Source organism: Erythranthe guttata, chromosome 5, assembly GCF_056151865.1.
Source record: "Erythranthe guttata isolate IM_541 chromosome 5, IM_541, whole genome shotgun sequence".
In the NCBI taxonomy this organism is placed as follows: domain Eukaryota; kingdom Viridiplantae; phylum Streptophyta; class Magnoliopsida; order Lamiales; family Phrymaceae; genus Erythranthe; species Erythranthe guttata.
Genome location: NC_142537.1, coordinates 6,696,502 through 6,707,787, shown reverse-complemented (window position 1 = coordinate 6,707,787; position 11,286 = coordinate 6,696,502). Strand labels below are relative to the sequence as shown.

The following is an 11,286-nucleotide window of genomic DNA, read 5'->3' as shown; positions in this document are numbered from 1 at the left end:
GAAGGCAACGCATGGTTGACATTCATTTGCGCCAACATAATCCCGACTACCTCATTTAGTCGGATCAACCACGAACGGTGTGCGCTCGCTTATTACATTATCACGGGTAAGCCCGTCGATATTGGGACCGTTATGTATGATCAATTATGGAGGACAATGCAAGATAATACAAAAGGCATCTTCTTCCCTAGCCTCGTAACGGGGTTGTGCAAAAGAAAGAGGGTCCCCAAATTACCAAACGATATCGAGCTCAACATTCGGAAGCCAATTGCCGATTTTACGGCCTCGCTATTCAAAGAAGCCACCCATGACGAGCCGCAAGTCGCTCTTCCAGCACGAGACGAGCCCGAAGCCTCAAGCTCCCGTGCCAATCGACGATTTCGAAAGCAGATGGAGCGAGAGATGATCATTACGAGGAACCGATTGACTACCGTCGAGCATAAAGTCAATACGGTGGAGGCACTTCAACGGTGGTCGAGCAAAATGCTACAAGCTATTGTCCAACACTTGGGATGCGGGACGCCCGATAGCATCGAGCCGGCACCTTTACCGGCACCCGTTCTTGAGCCCGTACTCGAGCTTTCCGATGAGGATGAGCGTGAGAGAGCGAGGGAGGAGCACCCCGATCACATCGACTCCGACTAAATCAGGTGTTTTCTATCCTTAAACTTTGTGCTAATTTCGTTGAGGGCAACGAAAATTTTAAGTTTGGGAGTGAAAAATATGTTATTTTTGTGCTTCTTTGTTTTAGTTTGCATGCATTAGGTTTCATTCGTTTTTATTGTTTATCTTGTTTTTCTCGTTTTTTTCAAAAAGAAAAAAAAATTGCTTGAGTCGAATGCATCGATGATTTATGATGATTAGAGATGATCAATGTTTGATGATGAGATTGCTTGTTTTTTGTGATAATGATTTGATGTTTTTTTAAATATCGATTCAACGGGACTTAGAAGCGAATTATTGCTAGGAATCACATTTTGTGCATTGTTTTGGTTGAATGTTTTGTATTTTAAATTTGGAATTAATTTATGCTAGATCATGCTATGTTCGGTTTTAGAACTCACCTTAGGAAATTTATGATACGAAGTATTGAGTAGTGAGTGATTTGGGATATGATTTGGGCCTTCTTTGAACTGTTTGAGCCTTTCAAGCCGACCTTTTTATCGTAATTATCCTTAGAACCTTGATTTGAGCCTCGGAGAAAAGGTGTTCTTTCTTTTAGCCAATGTGTAAGGTAGAATAGGTGGAGATTCTTGAAAAATTACCCCTTGGAGTTCGGTCGAAAATTTTTATAAGGTCCTTCTTCTTCTTCGGAAAAAAAACAAAAAAAAAAAACCGAAAAAAAAGAGATAAATATATATGCTTCTATATATATATAAATATATATATATATATATATATAAAAAAAAAAAAAAAAAAAAAAAAAAAGAGAAGAAGAAGAGACTACAAGGGAGAAATAAGGACTAGTTGTTGAATTATTTTTGAAAACTCGATCCATTGCCTCAAAAGCAAAAGTGGAGACTTTTGAACTTTTGAGAATCGAGTTTATTAAAGTCCGTAGAGGTGAATTCATTATTTCAAACGCCTATCTTTCAAATTTTGGCGTAATCACCTAAATTCAAGAAGAATAGCCACATATACCCATATTTCCTACCTCGAACCAAAGAGCCTAACAATTGAAAGCCACAAAGTCCCAATGATCCCAATATATAGCTTAATGTTCGATATTAGTAGAGTAGAATAATTTGGTGAGTATTTGGAGTCAAGCATATGCATGTAAATATAAATTCTTTCTATCTTTAATTTGCAAATATTGGATGCTTCAAGCAATTGTATGAATTGTGGTTTTTGGTAATGGTGAGTTACTAAGTGTTGTTGAATTTTGAGCTTGCGAATGCCTAAGAATTGTCATTATAATTACAAGTTCTGAAAACGTGAAGTTGATCATTGATCTATGAGATGAGATGAAATAGTTGAGTTATTTGCTTATTGGTATATTTTGCTTGAGGACAAGCAAAAGTTCAAGTTTGGGGGTGTGTTAAGTGTATATTTTTACACTTTATCGTACCTTTTTATTTGAGCTTTTGGTGTGTTTTAACGATAGTTGGTGCTTAAAAAGTTGATTTATTGTATTTTATGTACAAATTGAAGAATTGGAAAAGTATGGGGTCAAAACTATAATTTTGGAGAAAATATGGGCCAAAAGTGAAAAAACCAAAATTCTGCAGATTTAAAGCTCGGACGGCCGTCCGAGTTTTAGTTCGACTTATGGGACGGCCGTCCGAGACTCCGAAGCAGCGCAGTAATGGGATTTTAATTGCACAAGGAAACTGTCTTCTTCCCCAAGTTCTTCACCCTATATAAGACCAAGCCAAGCACACAATTGGGAATCTTTTTTTACGCAATTTCGAGAGCAACAAAGCAATAACGAAGACGAAGAATTCGAAGACTCTAAGCATAGATTTACCGTTTATGACTTATTTTATTTGTGTTTTTCCTTAAATCATGAGTAGTTAATTTTCTTATTTCTAGGATTTTATTTGGAACCCTATGTGGAATTTATGAACTCAATTCTATGATTTTATGCAAGTTTTAATTCTGGATTATTTCTTCTACTTGTTTTATTAAGTTCATGAAACTAGCCACTTTATGCGTTTTTATGTTATTGTTAATCGCATGAATCGGAAGATCGGTTAATAATTAGAACTGTGGTAGAAGAGCCTTTGTGGTATTAACATATGAACATAGTTAATCTCTTAGGTAGCCATTATTGAGATTTGTGCTTAATGCTGTGTTCTAGAATTAATTGCATAGGAATATAGTAATTGAATCTAGAGTATTAGAATCGTAATACACGCGGAAGCGGGTTACGATTATTTTACCATCTCAGGTTAATAATCCGGGTTAATTGCTTGCATAATTGAAGGAATTGGGGGAAATAATAATCACATAGGGGGAAGAATAAAATTCTAGGCTTACTTATCTTGATTAAATCTTCGTTTTAAATTGCTTTCTTGTTTTTGCTTGCCTTTTAATTTAGTTTAATTTAGTTAATTCTCTCTAAAGTCGGCTGTGTAGGGTGGGCTTTGATAATAATTGCTAGAATTTAGCGTCTAGGATTAAGTAATTAAATATTCCCTGTGGGTTCGATGTCCGGACTTAATTGTCCACTATATTACTTGTACGATACGTGCACTTGCCTGTAGGTTTTCGGCCAACACAGGTTCATTAAGATCTCCTTCAACGAGGCAGAATGTCGATATCGTAGCAGCTGGTTTAGATGTCCTGGAAAAAATCAGTTCCGTCGACTTGTACCGAGATCTCGATAAGGTGATCCAAGACATGGGTTTAATCAAGAAAGATGTGATGGAGATTAAAGATAATAATATTGGAATAATCGAAGATCATCTGCACATAAATTCTTCTACTCTTGCTGGTGCTGCTTCGTCAAGGTTTCCTTTAACAACGAAGCAGGAAACCATGGTTGGTTTTGATGAGCTCTTGATTGAAGTAATGGATAAGCTCACCGGACAACAATCTAATCTCCGCATAATCCTGATTGTTGGCATGGGCGGCATCGGTAAGACTACTCTTGTTAGAAATGCTTATGCTAAGCCACTCATTGTGCATCACTTTGATGTTCGTGCTTGGGTTACAATATCTCAAAATTATAATGTGCAAGATATTCTTATCGAAATTCTACTTTGTGTAAGCAAATACGAGAGCCGTGAAATCTTGAGTGGGAAGAGTGAACGTGAATTAAGTGAAAGAGTGCATAAAAGTTTATGGGGAGGGATATATTTAATTGTAATGGATGATATTTGGAGTATTGAGGTGTGGGATAGAGTGCAAATCTTCTTCCCGGACAATGGTTAAGGAAGTAGAGTAATGATAACCACTAGGCTGTCGAACGTTGTTTTTCAGTTAATTGGCTCTCATGGCCTCGTGATGGATTTCTTAAACGAGTATAAAAGTTGGGAGCTACTGCAGAAAAGTATTTTTGAAAAACAAGAAGATTGTCCTCTTGAATTAGAAGAAATAAGAAAGAAGATTGCCAAAAATTGCAAAGGACTTCCTTTGTCAATAGTCGTGATTGGAGGACTACTTGCGAAGTCCAAGCCCACAAGAGAATATTGGGAGTACATTTAGAAGAGAATGAGCGTTGCTTAAAAGTATTGCATTTGAGTTATAACCATTTGCCGGTACATCTGAAGCCATGTTTTCTGTATATGGGAGTTTTTCCTGAAGACAAAAACATACGTGTCTCCTGGCTCGTAAAAGTATGGGTTTGTGAAGGATTTATGAAATCAATTAGTGGCAAAAGCTTGGAAGCGGCTGCGAGAGAGTACTTGGAGGACCTTTGTGACAGAAATCTCATTTTAGTTCATCAAAGAGGGTTGAATGGAGGAATAAAGTTTTGCAAGATCCACGATCTCGTAAGGGAACTATGCTTAAGGGAAGCCGAGAAAGAGAAGTTCATCTACGTCAGAAGACCGCATGACCTTAACATTCCACAAGGCATTATAAATACCCGGCGTCGAATTACTATTCATCAAAGCGCGTCGGAGAAGGATTATCTCCCTCAAGCTCGTCACGCGTTGGAATGTATGCCACTTGCTCGTTCTTTGATTGTCGGACGCCAAGGAGTTTTACCGTCACTTAATTATTTTAGATTGTTGAGGGTGCTAAATGCGGTTGATAAATATTTGAATGATCATGTGTTTAGCCTAGAAGCTGTTTTTCAGCTGGTTAACTCGCGGTTCATTGCTATCACATCTGATAGGGATCAAAATGCCGATTTTCCTTCGTCAATCAACCTCCTTTGGAATCTACAGACTTTAATTGTCAAGGAGAGAGATGCTTTTGCATCATCTGAAATTTGGAAGATGACTCAACTTAGGCATGTTCAGTTCAATCAACTTGAAATGCCCGATCCTCCTCTCGTATACGGACGCTCTCGAGAATAAGAAATTTCAAATGTGGAGAAGAGGTGGTTAAGAGAATCCCCAATATCAATAAATTACAAATATGTTAGCATGAACAATTTGACGGATGTTCAAGTTACTGTCTCGACAATCTTGTCCGTCTACATAAACTCGAATCATTTGGCTGCTTCATTTTTACTTTGAATAGGCCGAACCGGGACGATGTTTTGCGCAATTTCATCCTCCCGAATTCGCTCAAGAAGTTGACTTCGCACAGGACCAATCTATACTGGGAAGACATGAAGACAAAGATAGGTTTGTTACCCAATCTTCAAGTCCTCAAACTGAAGGCAAATTCCTTTGTAGGAACCGAGTGGGAAACGGTTGAAGGGCAATTCTGCAACCTTAAATTCGTGCAAATCTGCGACTGCAGTGACCTGGAACGGTGGACGACAGAGAGCGCCCACTTTCCACGCCCTTGAGCAACTTGATCTCCGACACTTGGATAGGTTGGAGGAGATCCCGTCAGATATTGGAGAAAGACCAACGCTTCAATCGATTCGGGTACAATATTGTAGCAAGACAGTTGTCATTTATGCTAAAAGAATATTGGATGAACAAGAAGAATTTGACAACGTAGGCCTTCGAGTTCGAGTTGTCGCACGGAATATAAAAGACTTTGAGAGCTTGGCTAGTCCCAACTTTCAAGTTGAAGTAATTTGGATGAACTAGTCTTCATTGAGTTTACTTACATCAACCTTCTTTCATTTTTTTGATTAAATCATTAAAGGAAATAGTATAATGATTGGTAAGAATCTGCCAATCGGAGACGGACAAGCTCTGACACGGTGTCGGGCATGTAATGAAATTTCGTTTCGGTCCGCCAGAAGAGTTTGCAGTTTCTTCAAATGTTCATGTTATTATACGTAAAATAAAGTGAGTCGAAACTCAAGTAATTGTAATATTTTGCGGTTATCTATAAAATATAATTTTGAAGTTGTGCTTCAATTTCAATCCTTATGATAAGACCACCTGAGCCACTGATTTCATTCCCTTATGATAGAATTATCATAATTATGGAACGAAAATTCCAATTTCCGCCGGTTTCGATCCAAAAAGTTCCAATTTTGGAACAACTTTTTCTATTCCGACTTCCGAAATTCCGATTTTTTCGGATTGAAATTGGAATTATATATAAAAAAATTGGAATTTTCAATTTCCGGTCCGATTTAATTTCAAATCCGAAAAAATCCGATTGTTTTTTCGAAAAATACGCTTATAAATAATATTTATTATATAGTACTTAATTTAAGTTTTTTTTGGGTGAAAAGTAATTTGATCTAAATTTTGTTTTAGGATTTTGACATATTGAATTGTGTTAGAAGTTTTATGGGATATTATGATGTGGTTTATTTTTATTTCTTATTTGGAATTGAAATTTAGCGGTTATTAGTTTTACTCTTATCAACGTGGATGTTCTTATTTTTGACATTTTCAGAAAATTTCCGCTAAGTTTTGAAATTTTAAAATTTATGTGATTTCCGAAATATTTCCGGACCTTTTGGAATTGGAATGAATGTTTAGATTCCGAAAATATTGGAATTGATTTTGTACTTTCAAAAGTTTTTGGAAATTTTTCGAAAAGGCTAATTTCGATCCGATCCATCCGACTTTCACTCCTAATCATAATTAAGTATATTTTGCCTTTTTTCATTTTTCCTGACTCTTACTGCTGGGAAAATAGAATCAAATGACAAAGAAGAATAATTAAAAAAGAAAGTTCATTTGATTACTGTGCATTTGGATTAAAAACATGTGATTTATTTTGTCCCCGAGAATTTTCGGAGAAACATAATGACTGTTGTCGTTTCACTTTCGTAACAAGATCATTTTGCTACTGATCAATTTCTCAGCATGCATGGACAGATATATGCTATGTTATTATTTTTAGGATTAAATTCTTGGAAACAAATTTGCATACTTCTCTTTCTATATCTACTCTATGCATATTCATTTTTGTTTCCACTCTTATTTTTGTATTAAACTTTTATTTGCTTCTTTTAACATCATTTCTGAATATATTATAACTTTCTGCCATCTCTGTATCACATTAAATTGAAAGGGAAGAAAGGGTCTTGTGTAGAAGAAAATTGATAACGATATATTACATGGCGCCAAGGCTTTAAGAAATCTCTCTCTCTCTCTCTCTCTCTCTCTCTCTCTCTCTCTCTCTCTCTCTCTCTCTCTCTCTCTCTCTCTCTCTCTCCTCCTTTATTTTTTATTTTCAATTATAGTGGAATAATATGGAGGCTATGACGGTGGTTATGGTAGGTGGCGACGGCTATGGTGACGGCGGTTATGGTAGGCGATGACGGTTACGGCGGCGGCCCTCGGTTTAGGGGTTGCATCTGGAGGCTCTGTAACGCTGGCCAGGGGATGGCAGGCTCGTTGTTTTTTTGCAACAATAGGGATGAGTCGTGAGGTGGGTCTAGGTGGGGGGGAGGGAGAAGGGAGTAGTGGCGGTGGTGGTGGTAGTGGCGGCGGATCGAATCTAGGGTTTGGTGGGGAAAATTTAAGATTTTTCGATTTGGATGTCTACAGATGTCTATGAGTGTCTATGGGTGTCTATGGTGTCTGACGGCTAGGGTTCAAAGGAGGAGTTAGGGTTTCAAATGTCTGTGGGTTACAACGGATTACTACGGTTTCTACGGTTTTCTATAGATGTCTACGACCGAAAAAATTAAAAAAAATTATAATTTTCAATTTATGTAGAAAAGAAGAGAGAAAAAAAAGATTTTTATATAATAAAAAAATACAAAAAATGAAAAAAAAGAAAAAAAAAAAAAAAAAAAGAAAAAAGAAATCATAATTTTCAATCTATGTAGAAAAGAAGGGGAAAAAATAGATTTTTATACAATGAAAAAATATGAAAAATGAAAGGAAAAAAAAATGAAAAACTTGTTCCACGTATATATGGAAAAAAAAATGCTAGATGCAAACTTAAAATGTTAAATAATACCATAGTTCATCATAGTATATTTACATTCTGCTGTAATTTCGAATTTGTGAGTAGAGAGGCATTTTTGGAATGAATTTAATAAAAGATGTGAAACAAATTTTAATTAGACTTGTCATTTAGTTTTAATAAGGTTTGTCACCAGAGACTTAGAATCTTAAGAACCCTACTTTATAAGATTTGAAAATCTTATTAATATAAGAATTCAACAATTCAATTTCATAACATATTAAATAATTGTTGTAATTAGACTTGAATGATTTTTTGAATAATTCATATATTAGCATTTGAGCAAAGAGTAAATGATAGCATCCAACTGGAGATAAATTCCATTGTATTAGTAAAGATAAATACTTAAAGGTCACTCGTATATATGTAATAAATTAAAAGGATTTGGACTAAATTTGTGAAAACGTTTTGAAATATAGTTATCGACTTATCGTATTTCATATTAATTTATATAAATAAAGTCTAATATTAGAAAAGTCAAACTAATATTCATATTTAAATAAACTCAATCATAGTCCTTAGTAAATTTTATGGTACTCTTCAACAATTCAGTTACTCATTGAAGCAAGCAATTCCTTAAAATATTTTACTCACGTGAGGGAAGAGAAATAGGTCATTTTTTTCATTATAGAACAACAATTAATATTTTTTGCCCATTTAGTCTTTAATTTTCATCATCCTATTACTACCATTATGGACTCATTTTAAAGGTCCAACGCTTGTCTATATATTGAATGCAATTGTTCTGTTTACTCGTCACACACATAAGAGTAAGAGACATAAGAATATTGTGTTACATCTGTGTGAACAAAAGAGACAAGACGACAAAAAACAAAGAGTTTGAATAAAGAATAAAAACTGAAAATGGAAAAAGGAGGAGGCTCAAATATACAACATAAATACACAAGAATTTTTTTTGGTTTTTTTTCACATATCTCAGATGCGGAAGTAAAAAAACATGTGTTAGTTCCCTAGATTTGGTTTTTGGGCAATCGATCTTCTATTAACGAGTTTGGTGCAATTTAAGTTGACAAGTATTTTTTTATGCTTCATGGATCTCCTTGTGTTAATTGGATCAGGAGCAACTTTTTCCCCTTTCGTATATATTCAACTTGATTTCTTTTACGTTTGACCATCTTAATTAATTTTAATTTGTATGGTAATCCAAAGAAAAATTGGTTGACCATAGAAAACACGTTAATATTAACGGATTTCGGTCATGTACTAATTGGATTTCAATTTTCCGTGTCTCCTCTTAATTTATTTTTTTCTATATATGTATATATATCTTAATCACCAAAAAATTCTTACTTTAATCTAATTCAATCGACAAATTTTCAACAATTAAGGGCTACTCTTTATTTTATTACAAACAAAATCACATTCCATATGAATCAAGTCAGAGAAGGTTCTTAATAGGGACGAATTGGTTATGATGAAAAGCGGAAATCTAAGTCGATATAATCATGATTTTATTGGATGCATCTTTATTTCATTCAAGTACCTCATATTTTATTATCGATACGCACCATATATATATATATATATATATATATATATTAATTAATGACATTATCAATATTTTCTTATATAGAGTTGTATTAAATAAAATAAAACACGAAATGTAGCAGTATAAAATGTATCTAAATATACAGTGTGAAATTGGTGCAATAAGAGTGAACTTCTCGTACTTTTTACACAATTTCTTCGCTATTAGACAAAAAGATTTTTGTATATGATAAAACAAGACAAACAATGAAAATGAAAACTAGCTAGTCAATCTAATTATACATGTTTTTTGAATAAATTCAAGTTTTTAGTTTGTTCCACTTATATATTTTTGATAAATATCGATTTTTATTTATGCAATTTGCCCACACCAATCATAAGTCGCATGTATTCACATGATAAAACCAACACTATATTGTTTTCACATGTATTCTTTCAGGCATTGTCATCCGAGAAAGGGGCTTTGCCCCTGCTGCCGCCGCCACCAATGCACCAACATCTCGGTCGCCGCACTGAATGCTATCGGCGGAGATGCGAACTAAGAGCAGCAACCAGGCTTCTAAAGAGACGTACATCAGTACATGCCGATAGCCGCATCATGCGGCGCGTCCTCCCCGCCCACGCCAAAATTACTGACAACGCCAAGGAGACTATCCAGGATTACGTCACCGAATTCATCAGCCGAGACCAATGGGCGGTGCCACTCACCGCACCATCCCCTCCGCCGGCGTCGACAGTGGGGTATTATGTCCCCTTACTATCGTCTGCTGCTACTATGGTGGAAGAAGAGAATGATTTTAGTGGGTTGACCATTACAATAAATGAAAATATCTTGCGCAATCATAGCGGTGGAGAAGGGTCATTCGGCGGCTCAAGTTTGACCCGTTTCAGGAGTTTTAAGTACTAGAGTATTATTAATTTATGATTTTAATGCACTAAAATCTCACAAACAAGTTATTCTCTTTTCTATGGGTGTTATTTTTCATTTATTATCATTTTTAAGGGTTGTTAAAGTTTTTTCGTTATATGCATGCATTGACTTTCATAGATTGGCCGAAATTAATATTTTTAATTTTTTTGTTAATTACATAAACATTTACATTGTCTCTTTATAAAGATATGTCATTAGGTTTGGTACATAAAACGAAAATTACTGTACTAATACAATTTAAAAAGACATTGGTACAATATCGTAAATAAATAGTAAGGTAATGATATTACATTCTCCATACTATAATAATAAAGTCTGGTACTATACAGTGTAGTCAATATCACGATATGATGTAATTTCTATAGAAACAATTACTTGGCATATATGTGTCGGGATCGGCCAAATATTGGTAATTTATCGTTCGATATGGTGATACAATACGATATTGTAATACAATATGATTGATAGTTACAATGTTTCTTTTCATGTGATTTGTGCGATTATCGTCACATTTTGGGTTGATTTTTTGCGAATATTAGCACTTTTTAGGGATGATATTGTGCGATTTTAGCATTATTTATTGTGATTTGTGCAATTGTCTGCACAATTGTATTAATTCTTATTTTTTATTTTAAGTAATGCAAAGTCAATATAAAATGATCAAGAAAAATTATATTATTTTTCAGAGAGAAAAAAGAAAAAGAAAAAAAATAAATATATATTGATATGCATAATTGGGTGAACCCAATGGGCCTACAATTTCTTGCCTAATGGGTCACGAACCCAATATTTAAGATCACTATGACCAAAGCCCAATCACCTTCAAGTAAAGTTTGGGCCCAACAATCTCAACTAAGCTATAAATAAATGTTTGAAATCATTCCTTAAGGTACATC

The 11,286-nt window shown here is 34.8% G+C and overlaps 1 protein-coding gene across 1 annotated transcript; it reads left to right on the top strand.

The window, feature by feature from the left end:
• Positions 1–4,229: 4,229 nt before the first annotated feature.
• Positions 4,230–5,657, top strand: LOC105959829 (putative late blight resistance protein homolog R1B-8). The gene is made up of 3 exons (XM_012983989.1): positions 4,230–4,943; positions 5,134–5,275; positions 5,359–5,657. The coding sequence occupies exons 1-3, from the start codon at positions 4,230–4,232 to the stop codon at positions 5,655–5,657; spliced, it is 1,155 nt and encodes a 384-aa protein (XP_012839443.1).
• Positions 5,658–11,286: the final 5,629 nt, after the last annotated feature.

Coding starts and splice junctions, on each gene's coding strand:
- LOC105959829 (XM_012983989.1), top strand. CDS start 4,230: ATGGGAGTTTTTCCTGAAGACAAAAACATACGTGTCTCCTGGCTCGTA. Junction 4,944..5,133: donor AAATGCCCGATCCTCCTCTC/GTATACGGACGC, acceptor TACTTTGAATAG/GCCGAACCGGGACGATGTTT. Junction 5,276..5,358: donor TTCAAGTCCTCAAACTGAAG/GCAAATTCCTTT, acceptor CTGCGACTGCAG/TGACCTGGAACGGTGGACGA.